Source organism: Castor canadensis, chromosome 13 (genome assembly GCF_047511655.1).
Source record: "Castor canadensis chromosome 13, mCasCan1.hap1v2, whole genome shotgun sequence".
In the NCBI taxonomy this organism is placed as follows: Eukaryota; Metazoa; Chordata; class Mammalia; order Rodentia; family Castoridae; genus Castor; species Castor canadensis.
The window spans coordinates 54,546,787-54,560,637 of NC_133398.1; the positions used below are offsets into that span (position 1 = coordinate 54,546,787).

A 13,851-nucleotide genomic window follows, 5' to 3' on the forward strand; every position below is an offset into this window, starting at 1 on the left:
TTCTTTTAGTGTACTCTCTGTGTCAGCAGTATGGACAGTTTTTCATTATGCTTTCATTATACTTCCAGTAGGATTCTTCTCCAAAGCAGCAATCAGAAAGTGTTTGAATCTTATGCATACCAAGAATCATTCTGTATGCTATATTCTGTATATTCTGTATGCTATGGAAATAGAAGTGCTTGATAAAAAAGCATGAGAATGGCATCACTTGACAGGAGTATACAGAATAAATGTTATTCTGAAGAGTTTTAGAGTATATACAGACCACAGTTGCTACAAACATGCTAAAAAGTAGCATAGGTTAATACGTGAACAAACCATCAAAAATTCAAGATATTCAATTTTGCTCATTTCAGTGAAGAACCACATATGAAGGACCTATTATATGCTGGATATTAAGTATTCACAAGAGTTTATCCCAGTTACTAAATTTTGCTGTACATTAGTTACTTGAATTCAGTGTTTCAGTTTCTCCATCTTCAAAACAGAAGTTATTTATAGCTCTTCTAAGGCATAAAGAATTAAATTTGAACTTTAATTTTTCATTCTACATTTGGTAAACAGCCAACTTATTTCTTTAAGTTATAAACTTTCTAATTTTAAGTATATGAAGTAAATGAATAATTCAAATTAGCCAAACAAAAGACTGATAATTAATAATGTTGATATCTTATCATTGATGGCAAGGTAATTGTGTTTATTGGGATTCCATCAGAACTAAAGATGTAGGCCAGGCACAGTGGCTCATGTTGTAATCTGTTAATTGGGAGGTGGTGATTAGGAGATCACGGTTTGAGGTTAGCCTGGGTAAAAAGCTACAGAGACGCCCATCTCAATCAACAAATAAATTCTATGTGATGGTTCATGCCTATAATCCAAGCTATGCAGGAGTCCTAAGTAGAAGGATCAAAGTGTAAGGCAGTCCATGGACAAAAACCCAAGACTCTATCCAAAAAATAACAAAAGCAAAACAGGGCTAGAAGTGTGACTCAAGTGGTAGAGCACCCGCCCAGCAAGCACAAGACCTTGAGTTCAAACCCTAGAACTGCCAAAAAGAAGAAAGCAAAGGAAAGAAAAAAGGGAAGGAAGAGGGAAAGAGGGTAGAGGGGAGGGGGGAGGGGGGAGGGGGAGGGAGGGGGAGGGGAGGGGGGAGGGAGGGGGAGGGGAGGGGAGGGGAGGGAGGGGGAAGGGAAAAGAAAAGTTTCATAATTAAGATGAATTAGAAATGTATTAATAAAATAATTCAATTGTAAGAAATCAAATATTTGAAGATTCCAGTCAAAATACAACTTAAATTTAGCTATTTTTTTCATAGATTAAAATTTCCTCCCCATAAACTCTTATGTTTGCACAATGAATTTCATAAAAAGAATTTCATACAAAGCTAGTGTTTTGAGAATAATTAAAGTTCTGTGTTAGAGACATTGGAAACTCTAAATAGAACTTTAAAAACTAACCAAGAAGTGAAAATAATAGAATGGAGCATCCAATTTTTCTAGATTACTTTCCACTATTCCTTTGTTGAATTGATGGAACAAACTGAGCTTCTTATTAATACTATCACTATTTTAGGCATTTTTCAGTACTACCTCAGCTACCATTAATCACTGAATGTATAACAACTGTGTTCCCTAATTCTCAAATACAAGCTAACCATATTATGCCACTAAGCAACATATGAAGACTCAATAAAAGTCTCCTGAGTCCCACATATGACTTCTTGTGTATTCTATACCAGGCACACTAACTAATCAAAGCACTGAGTGTTGCCACTTCTGGTTCCAAAAGCTTGAGTGTTCAATATTAGTAAACAATCTGGATTTCCTGTAGTAATTCAAATAAGGAGCTCCTTCCACTAAATAGTGATTATAGGAGAACAATTTTATTTTATTTATTTATTTTTTCTTTTATTATTCATATGTGCATACAAGGCTTGGGTCATTTCTCCCCCCTGACCCCACCCCCTCCCTTACCACCCACTCCGCCCCCCTCCCTCTCCCCCCCACCCCCTCAATACCCAGCAGAAACTATTTTGCCCTTATTTCTAATTTTGTTGTAGAGAGAGTATAAGCAATAATAGGAAGGAACAAGGGGTTTTGCTGGTTGAGATAAGGATAGCTATACAGGGAGTTGACTCACATTAATTTCCTGTGTGTGTGTGTTACCTTCTAGGTTAATTCTTTTTGATCTCACCTTTTCTCTAGTTCCTGGTCCCCTTTTCCTATTAGCCTCAGTTGCTTTTAAGGTATCTGCTTTAGTTTCTCTGCGTTAAGGGCAACAAATGCTAGCTAATTTTTTAGGTGTCTTACCTATCCTCATCCCTCCCTTATGTGCTCTCGCTTTTATCATGTGCTCAAGGTCCAATCCTATTGTTGTGTTTGCCCTTGATCTAATGTCCACATATAAGGGAGAAGATACAATTTTTGGTCTTTTGGGCCAGGCTAACCTCACTCAGAATGATTAGGAGAACAATTTTATAGATGAGCTTTCTAGTTTAATTTTACTTGCTGCTTTATTAAGTATAACACTAGAATATTTATGTAATTCTCATAAAGTTATTAAAATCTAAACTATTACAGTACATGTGTGTGATTTTTGTTTAACATGTGGATAAAGACTTATAGACAGGTGTAAAAACATATTCTCTTCAGAAATAGACAGTGAAAATTTTATAAAAATACAAATATAAGCCATTTGCCAGTGACCCACACTTATAATCCTAGTTACGTGGGAGGCTGAGGTAGGGAGGATTGCTGTTCAAGGCCAGCCCAGGCAAGAGTTTGCAAGACCTCATCTCAACCAATGGCTGGGTGTGGTGGTATGCATCTGTCATTCCAGCTACAGTAGGAAGTGTTAATAGGAGAACTGTGGTCCAGGCTGGCCTGGGCATAAACAGAAATCCTATGCCCAAAATAACCAAAGCAATCTGGTACGAGTTGCTCATGCTTATAATCCTAGTTACCTGAGAGGCTGAGATCAGGAGTTTGCAGTTCAAGGTCCAGGCTGAGCAAATAGTTCACAAGACCCCCAACTCCAAAATAACCAAACAAAATGAACTGGAGGCGTGGGCTCAAGCAGTAGAATGCCACTTTGCATGTGCAAAGGCCTGAGTTCAAACCCCAGTCACACCAAAAAAAAAAAACCAGAGCAAAAAGGGCTTGGGCATGGCTCAAGCAGTAGAGCATGCAAGCCCTGAGTTCAAATCCCAGTACTGCCAAATGCAGACACACCCACAAAAATACATACACATATACATGATAGATTTCAAAAAAATTTCTATTATATGTCAAGTGAAACTTGAAGAATTACTATTTCTTTTAAGATTACCAACTTCTCACAAACAACTTGCAGTATTAAAACAGCAAAAATCAAAACAGTAATACCTTATTTGGGAAATAATACCACAAAATGCCTTACAAAAAATCATGGGTAAGGACTGATATATTTTACATCATTAATACATTTTCATAAAAGGATACACACAAAAATATTCCATGGACAGCCACTCAGTGAGATCCATCCATTACACCACTCAAAAACATATTTCCTGAATTCCCTGTATGGATTTTGTAGCCAATGAATTAGGGATGCATGGCCCAGGTAATCTCAAGGATGTAAGGATTGCATCAGACTCTGATACACAGGTTTCCAATTATATCTTATAAGTCATAAGAGCACCACATTCAGGAAGTCAGGATCATGGATGGAAATTTTATAAACAGCTTTCATTTCTTCTGTATTATTAGCTTACTTACTATGACATTTGTCATCCATCATGAAAATATGTATGGCTAGTCACAAAAGTAAACAGAGCAAGGTAACATTATTGTACTTTTATAAAAGTAAGATAATATGTTAATATTTGTACAAAATTCATAATTAGAATAATTTAATATGCATAAATTATTGACAAATAATTTCAACATATAAAAGTGTATGCACATACTTTGCATGGGCTACTGGTGAAAGTTATTTCTACTTCCCACCTTTTCATTCACCTGGATGTTCAACTTGGGACCCTACAGCTACCTATGGTGCCATGGCCCATGTCTTTTGCCTTCAGTTCAGCATTTCTCATTCTATCTTCCATGAAATGACAACTTGTTGGAAAATACTAATAGGTACAATACAACCAAGTAAATGTGGGAAAAGATAGTCTACTCTCTTATATAGATTCACAATGCATATTAACATGTTAAAGGCTCACAAAAGAGAGACCTTTTAATCCATAGCTTACATTAATTACTTAAGCATGGAACATTTTTGTCTACCATGTTCTCATTAGCTTCTAGCACAGCAGTGTTCCATAGAACTCAAAGGCCATGACAAAAATTACATATTTGACAGTCAATACTTACCTGAAATGTACCTTGAGGTACACTGTCCATGTTTAGGCTGCCGGTCCTTACCCAAACTGCTCACCTCATCCCAAAAGCTGGATTTCCACTTTCCTAATGAACCTCTCTTCACTCTCAAGAAAATTCAACATGTACTAGTAGTTAATTATAATATATAAAAGGGGCACCCACATCAATAAATATATTAAAAAAAAAAACACTTGCTATAGGTTGAATTGTGTCCTTCTGCCTGCCACTCAGAAAAAAAAAATTATGTTGGAGTCCTAACCTCCATATCAAAGAATGTGATTCTTACTGGGTACTAGTGGCTCACGCCCATAATCTTAGCTATTCAGGAGGCAGAGATCAGGAGGATCATGATTCAAAGCCAGCCTGGGCACATCGTTTTCAAGACCCTATCTCAAAAAAATCCTTCACAAAAAAGGGTTAGTGGAGTCTTTCAAAGTGTAGGCCCTGAGATTAAACCCTAGTACCATCAAAATAAATAAATAAATGTGATCTTATTTGAAGATAAGGTCTTTACAGAAATAATCAAGTTAAGATGAGGTCATTAGGTGGGTTTTCATCTATTATTACTGATATCCTTATAAAAACAGGAAATGTAGATACAGGGAGAGATACATGCATAGAGGAAAGACAATATGAAGATACAGGAAGAGTGCCACCTATAAGCCAAGGTATACCTGAGGCTACAAGAAACTAAGAGAAAGGAATAGAACTGATTCTTCCCCACAACTCTCAAAAAGAACTGGATCTGGTGACATCTTGCTTTTGGACTGGTTTAGCCTCTATAACCTTGAGACAATAACCCAGGTACACTACTAATTGCTATTTTATTTTATACTCAATGCATTTGTATAATAGCAATAATATTACTATTAGACCATAATAAAGGGAATTACAGAATGAGATGGTCTATCTTCAGAAATATGTTAGTTTTCCTTATTAGACTAAAGTGAAGCTATAAATTAAAAAGAATTCTGGGCTTAATCACTCTCCTCAGAAATTGCATCACTATATAGGTTCTATTTAACAACTTCTTTTCCTAAATGTCCTTGATTACAGTATCTTTTTCTCCTTTAACATAAGAAATCCTACTAACTGATAAAATATAAAGGAAAAACATGGCTCCCATTTTCCTCATTTTTGCAAATCTATAAAACATGACATAAATTTGAAACTCATGATTGCAAATTGTCTTAAAAATGTGAATATAGAAAAACTATTAAAAATTTTCTGAAAACAAAAATTTTACTCTGAAAATAAAACTGGGGCCTTGCCCCAAAATGCTGTTGTTAGGAAAAGAGAAGGAAATAAAATAGTATAACCCTTCTGAGACTCTTTCTATCTTTCCACCTCATACACGAGGTGGAAGATAGGAGATTAGATCTAAAATGTCTTTGAATTTCTCTAATCTTGCCAAAAATAAGGGACTCCTAAAAACTTGAAGATCTTCGGGTGCAAACAGGTAGAGACCCTCTACAATTGGATATGTACCGGTTAATTTGATGTGTCAACCTGAATGCCCAGATACATGGGTAAATGTTATTACTAGATACTTCTGGATGAGAATAATATTTTAATCAACAGACTGAGTGATATGGCTTGAAGATGCCCCCTGGGATTCATGTGGTGAAATTTAATCCCCATTATATGGTATAAAGGAGGTGAAAACTTAATCTGACTATGGTGCTATGGTGCATACAGGTGAGGCCTCTGGAAAGTGATTAAGATAAAACAAGGTCATTAGGTTGGAGCCCTAGGATTGAATCCCAATGGCTTTATAAAAAAAGAGAGACAGAGCAGAAGACATACACTTGCACTTTCTGTCTCTTGAAATGTAATGCCCCCTACCATCTCAGGACTCTGCCAGCAAGAAGGTCATCATCAAATGCAGCCCTTCTTCAACCTTGCAACTTCAGAACTGTGAGCCAAAATAAACCTCTTTTCTTTATAACCTACACAGTCTCTGGTATTATGTTATTAGCAAAAGAAAACAGACTAATACACTGAGTAAAGCAGATTGCCCTCTCAGTGTAGATGGCTTCCAATCAATCTATCAAAAGCCTGAACAAAGATTTCTTTATCTCTGCTTCACTGCTTTTGAGTCAGACATCCTTTCTCTTGCCTTTGGACTCAAACTCATACTTGGATTTGAATTTACACCATCAGTTCTCCTGGTTCTATAACCTTGGAGCTCAGACTACAGCTATACCTTTGGCTCTCCTAGACTTCCAGCTTCCTAACTAAAAATATTGGACTTCTTACCCTGCATAATTGTGTAAGTCAATTCCTTATGGTAAATCTCATTTTAACATGCAAATTAAAATAAGTATAAATATAATGATATATATATATATATATATATATATATATATATATATCTATATCTATATCTATATATATATCCTCTCTCTATATATAGGAGATAGGAATGTATGTGTGCCTATATATGTCTCCTATCAGTTCTGTTTCTCTGGAGAACTCAGGATGGAAAACTTGGTATGCACATTTCAAGATTTATGAAGAAGAAGAATGACAGACTAGTTTTCTAAAAATGCCCATATATTTTTCTTACCCTTACATTTACACTAAGTACACTAGATGCTACCTATTTTCCTTCTTCTTAACTAAAGAAAGGATGGTAACTGATAATAGCCCCTCATGCCACCTACTATAGAATAAGTGAATAATATACTTGGCTAATTGCAATGTTCAAAAAATTGCTATTGAGTAAATAAATAAATAAACAAATAACTCCAGTGTTTATCTAGATCTCTTATAAACTAGACTAAATGCTATCTGAGGTCACCCGACTATTTTATTTTTGGTCAAAACAATATATTAGCATTTTCTCTTGTCTTAAAATTAATGGTTTGACACTGAATAAACATAAATTAATACTTAATAGTTAGTGAAAAGGCAACAAAATTATTTATAGCTTATGGTGAACCACATCTCTAAAACATATTTTGTTTTAGAGTACACTTTATCTAAGTAAAAATTTTCTCCCTAAGAGTAACTATATACTACATGAAAAATAATATAAGTTTTAGGGCAGGGGTGTATGGCTCAGAGGTAAAGTGCTTGCCTAGTATGCAAAAGGCCCTGGGTTCAACTCCCACCACTGTTAAAAATAGGCCACTGGTGATGACTCATACCAAGTAATCCCAGATACTCAAAAGGCAGAGATCAGAAGGATCACAGTTCAAGACTGTTCTGCCCAAAATGTTAGCAAGACCCCATTTCAACAAATAAGCTTGGTATGGTGGTACACACCTACAATTCCAACTATGCAAGGGGAGGGATGTTACGTAGGAGGACCGGAGTTAGAGGCCAGCACTGTACCAAAAAGTAAGATCCTACCCAAAAAATAACAGAAGCAAAAATGGAAGGGGGTTGTGGCTCAAGTGATAAGAACAATTGCCTACCCAACACAAGACCCTGAGTTCAAACCCAGTACTGCCAAAACAAATAAACAAAAAAAGAATGTAACATTTAAATGTATTAGATTTGAATCATGAGTAAAATATTAGACTTGTCAGAGAATGTCATAAAACTATTGAGAATCAATTATATTACTATCACTCAACCAGGGTAAGACTAAGTAACTAAGAATAAAAAATGAAAAGTATCTAAGCCAGGAAAAAAAAACTCTCAAGGGGCTGAGCCTGCAGCTCAGTGGTAGAGCACCTGTCTAGTACCTGTGAGGCCCTGGGTTCTATCCCAATAATACAAATATAAGTAAGTAAATAAATAGATAATAAGATGTCAATACAATCAAACGAATTTGGCTCAGCATGCATGAAAAACTGTCTCTGATAAAGAAAATTCACAAAGTATGAATTAGGAAGTATCAGTTTTCAAAGACAAACCTATAAAGTACATGCTTCTTAAATTTGGACACGGATAAAATGATGAATTTTTCTTTTTCTTTTTTTTTTTTTTGGTGGCACTAGGGATTGAACTCAGGGCCTCACGCTTGCTAAGCAATTGTTCTACTTCTTGAACCACACCCCAGATCTTTTTGCTTTAGTGTGTTTTTAGATGGGGTCTTGAACTTTTGCCATGACCAGCCTCAGAGAGCAATCCTCAATGCTCTTCCTCTGGAGTAGCTAGGATCACAGGTGTGTGCCACTACACCCAGTCAAAACAAAGGTATTTATTTGCCACTTTGTGTAAGAGAGAGAGAGAGAGACAGAGAGAGAGAGAGAGAGAGAGAGAGAGAGAGTGAGAGAGAGAGAGAGAGAGTGTGTGTGTGTGTGTGTGTGTGTGTGTGTGTGTGTGTGTGTGTGTTGTTGAGGATCAAACCTAGGGACTTTCACATGTTAGGCAAGCATTCTACCACTGAGCTACATCCTCACCCATGACTATAATTTTTATATAAAGAATAACTATAAGTAACTTGAGCTAAGTTGATAGGGTTTTTCACTCACTTTTAATTTATTTTTTATGATATGTAAAGAACAAACAAAAAATTCTCTTTGCTTTTGCTAGAGTTCTGTGATTTTTGTCTCTGAGAAACTATAAGAAATGTATTCCTGTCTTCAAGCCAAAAGACTCACAAATAATTTGAAAGCAGTGAATAATATTTAGTTTTCACGTAACAAATATTTTTATTACATTACTATCCTCAGAAATCTTAACAACAAGACCAACTAATAACATGCTTTTTTTATACAGGTAATTAAAGTCAAGAAAGAAAATGACAAGTGGTAATTTGTGAAATGCATATTTACTTTAGTACATTTTTATCTTTTCATGGTTACTACTAAAGAAATTGTTTAATGTTCACCTTTAGTTGTAGTGCCTTCTCTAAGTTTTCAATCTTTCTTTCAGCTTTCCTCAGCTTCTTTAGCTCCTCTGAGTCTATGGAAGAGCTCTTCGGGGACAAAGACCTTGAACGTTTCACAGGTGGTTCCTAGAGAATAAAACAAGGACATGGTTGAACTAGTTGAAACACTGGATTATGAAAGACATGCAAAATTAAAGAACAAGTAATTTTGAATACTAATAATGAATTATAAAAAAAAAAAATCCTGCATGGAATACCAGAGAAATAACAAGCGGAATTACCACAGTGCTACCGCTAAAGGTTTCTCTGTGACTCGTTAATGAGAATATTCATTTACATTTACATTGTTTCTTTCAGAATAATGATGTCCCATTAGGGAAGACTAAAGGGCTATAGACTCAGAAATGCAAGAAACCTCATTACAAAGGAGGGGATAGAGGCTGGTCTAATTGCTCTATAAGGGTCCAAGGTTACACTTGATAGGACAACCAGAAACAAGAGGGAAAGGATTTTTTTCCCTTTGAAATAGTTTAACACACTGTGAAGTAGAAGGAACAATATGCTTGAGGAATATAAATACAACAGACAGTAGATCTTATACCATAATGACCATATGGTCATTAACTATGATGTGGCTAACTAGAGACAAGAATGTGTGTTTATATTATGTAGCTTCATATACCAATCTGGAGAAGGAATATGAGAAAGCATCTATTAAGGTGGGCAACATAGTGTTCATCCTTACTGCATATTCTTATAAAAAAAAAGAAAGAAAATTTGTTCAAAATACATCTCTCCTTTTCTTGACTTTTATTAAAAACCAGTGGAACATCAAATTAGTATTCTTAAAATTCAGCAATACAGGAAGCAAACAAATTGACTTCTATAATGTATTTCAATTTTACAAGAATGTTTTCTTTCATTTAAATAAAGCTGGTAAAACTATTTCCAAATGGCAAGGAATGTATAATGTTTATGTTTTGATAAATAAAACTCATTTCTCTTAAAACTACTAATATTACAAGGAATAAGTAAGACTGCCACAAAAACATGGTCTAATTTCAAATACCTCCTTTATTAAGATAGTTTGTTCTACTCATAGGAAAAAAAATGGAAAGAACCAAAAACAATTATCTTGAAATAGTTTTGTTACTTAGAAAAAACATTCTTCCTCTACTGCTGATACAACAAGTATAAGAAAAATATGTGTAAAACTCCTTACTTTTAGGCAAATGTTATTTCAACTTATATAGAAATATTACATTTATAATGAAGAGTTAAGACTAAATAATGAACACTACAAAAAGAAAAAGCCAAGACATTAAAGAAAAACATGCTATGTAAAATTTGCTATTTTTTTCTACTGCTAGCCTTTAAATCTATACAAATACATAAATGCACAAGTTGATGTTAAAATCCATTCAATAGTTCATATTCCATATGAACAGTACCTTAGGTATCATATTAAAATGAAATAGTGTTAGATACTTTTCTATTGCAATTAAAGTTAAAAATAGAATAAATTATTAATACCATCTTAAAGTGAATTCTTAATCAAACAGATGAATGTATCAAATAGAAGATACTTGGTATACTACCTACAACATATTTAATTCATTAATTTAGGAACATATTATTTAATCTTTAAAAGGAAATAGTCCCTACTCCTAGGAAACATTTTATCAAGAATTTGGCATATAAGATTTTTCTAATTTCAATAATATAAGCAGACAAGTACATATTACTGTTTGCTTTTTAATTTCATCTCTCGCCTTGCTAGCCTCATCCTGAAGAATTCACAAAATGACAAAATGTCTCTACCTTGTGTTTTCCTTCAGAACTTATCATAATGCTCTTCTCTGGAAAATTCATGGTGGTAGATCTATTCTCAGACAGCTTTTCATTTGCTTCTTTCAGTTTCTCCTGTAAATACTCAATTTCAGACTTCTGTGAGACCATTAATGTTTCCAAGCTTGACAGTGACAGCTGTTGAGATACCTGTTTTTAAAAAAAAAAGTGTATATATATATATGTATTATTGTACTTTATACTATGCAAATATATTACATTATATAAGTATTAAGTATTCAGGGGAAATTAATTTTAACAGTAAACTACAAACTGCAAGGAGCTGGGGTATAGCTCAGTAGTACAGACCATGCATGCAAAAGGAAACTTCCATTAGCTAAAACTTATCATTCTAATAGAACAACATTTTTCAACAAAATCACCATGAGTCTATATTAATATTTTCATAAGTAATGTTGTCATATTTGCAGGAGAAAAAATTTAAACTATGGCTCTATGATATATACCACTCATCTATAAATTAGCCATTTTGAATTTATGATTAGACACATAAGTATTTCCTCACAAATAATCTATCATATGATCATTAAGACTCATACAATAACAGCGTACAATATAAACCTGGGAGAAGAAAAGTAATAATAGCACTATAAGTCCAAATAGCTTATAATGTATCATAAATTAATAATGACGCCTCAAGAATTCCGACAGTTTTAGAACTCAATACATTGTTTAGCATTCTCTTTTGAAATTTGTTCATATGTCAAATAAAGTGCTAATGGTAAGTAAGCCCCAAATTTTAAGAACAGAAATCACAGGAAAATTGAACTTTTAGGAGATGTGTTTAAACACTAACATTCTGTGAGACTGTCTTACTATCTCCAATGACTGGATTGAAACCATAAATCCCATGCTTATATACTATTTAAAATTAACCACATCATTTATAAAAATAAAATTATTGAATCAAACTGGAAATAAAGTTCTTATTAAGTTATCCACACAGAAATGTCAAAAAATATTATCGCACATGTACATGTGTGTGCATGTGTGTAGGTTCTGAACAAACAAGGGGAAATACTACCTTTTCTAGTTTTGTCAACTATTCTTTTTTTTGGTGGGATAAGAAAAAAATTCCTAATTCTAACCTGTAATTTTGAGGAAAATGAGACCATCTTTGATTTATATTATTATACTTTGCTCACATTTAAATCATCTGATTTACTTCCCAGTATTTATTCTATCATACTGCTAAACATTCTTCAAAGCATTGTATTTATTGTGCTATTATCATCCTTACAATAATTCCATACTCCACTGCTTTGTTTTGAACATTAAATTAAATACAGTAACTATTTTTCTATCAGTAAGTCTAAATGTTTTGCCCTACTCTTTCCTCCCCCTTTTAACAACTGTACTGATTTATTCCTTTATTATTCTTCCTATTTTATAATCAAAATCATGATCACAAATATTTCCTTTGATTGGCTGACAAGCTAAACCATTTTCAAAGACTATCTGCTCTTATGAAGGTTTCCATTAATAAAAATATGAAGGATATATTAGCAACTTGTTATTTGATAAATTAATTTTGAATAGTCAACCCAAAATTTAGAATAAAACAGAGGAAACATAATTTTAATTTATTGGTATGTCCAATAAGCGATGTAGCATTATTTTAAAAGTGAATTCTGGGTGGGCCTCCCTGACTATATGGCTTCGTGGTTGATAACATCATGGCAATGGCAAGAATGCTCAGAAGAGGAACAGATATGATGGTGAGACTGGAAGCAAGGATATGGGTGGTATCAGGCTCACATTTTTAATAACAGCTATTCTCAGCAATGAATTAGCAGGTCCCAAAAAACTACACCAATTCCTTCCAAGAGCGGCATCCTCCATGACGTAGGCCCCACTTCTTAAAGGTCTTATCATTCCACTCTCTAATAGCACCAAACTAGGGACCAAACTTCCAACACATGAATGCTTGAGCAAGAAATCAAAATTAAACCATAATAGATATACATTATCAATATGATTTATGAAGGCCAGTGTTGACCTTGATCATCTACTGTGAAGTGACTCTTTTGTGTCCAAACATACTATACTTTCACATACTTTTTGTAAACTAACCAATCATAAATATATATTCACATAATTATTACATGTATTATGTATATATGAAGAGCTATGTATACCCCATAGATCCTTATGTTATCTCTACATATCCTTGTCACTTTAAGTGCTATTTATATGTATTGCAAAATCAAGTTAACCAATCCCACTCTCTGTAGAAGTTCAATCTATAATCCTTAAAATCCTAGAATCTTTGAAAAGTTAACTTTTCCTGCTAATAATTATTTTACAAATTTCCTCTACTATTAAAAAGACCCTGTGCTCCTTTTTATTTACACTCTTGAATTATAATGTTATGTTGCTAGATTATAGTTAACCTGGTAACAAATGATCAGTGGAGTATGTGTCTAAAAAGCCCACAGCTGAAAATAGTATTTAATATAGAACTTTTTGTTTTGTTTTGCAGCTGGGAATTGAACCCAGGACCTCACATGTTACATATGCTCTACCACTTAGCTACACACTAAACCCCACATAACACTTTTATACCTTGACCCACCAAAATAATTTTGATCACAATTTCTACAGAAGATGCAGAGGTAGGTAAGGAGCTTTTTAGTGTTGTGTTAATTTAGTGTTAAGTGTTTACAATTATATAGTTTAGCCAGGTGGTGGCACACACCTGTAATTACAGCACTCAGAAGGTGGAGGGACAGAATTGAGATCTCTCTTGAGGCCAACATGGGCTACAGAGTAAGTTCAACACCAAACTGAGCTACATGGTGAGACCCTGTCTCAAAAAAAACAAGGGCT

At 34.1% G+C, this 13,851-nt stretch overlaps 1 protein-coding gene across 16 annotated transcripts in view; it reads right to left on the minus strand.

Moving 5' to 3' along the window:
* The window catches only part of Cntln (centlein), a 314,618-nt gene that overhangs the window by 146,073 nt on the left and 154,694 nt on the right, over nucleotides 1-13,851 (minus strand). For all 16 annotated transcript variants that reach the window (XR_012440429.1, XR_012440430.1, XM_074051749.1 and 13 more), the window contains 2 exons: nucleotides 10,975-11,151; nucleotides 9,154-9,279 (listed from right to left, as the gene is read on the minus strand). Coding sequence is in view for 14 of the 16 variants with exons in the window: in XM_074051749.1 (XP_073907850.1) it covers nucleotides 9,154-9,279; nucleotides 10,975-11,151 (303 nt within the window). In the remaining 2 variants the exon portion in view is untranslated. The remainder of the gene's footprint in view (nucleotides 1-9,153; nucleotides 9,280-10,974; nucleotides 11,152-13,851) is intronic.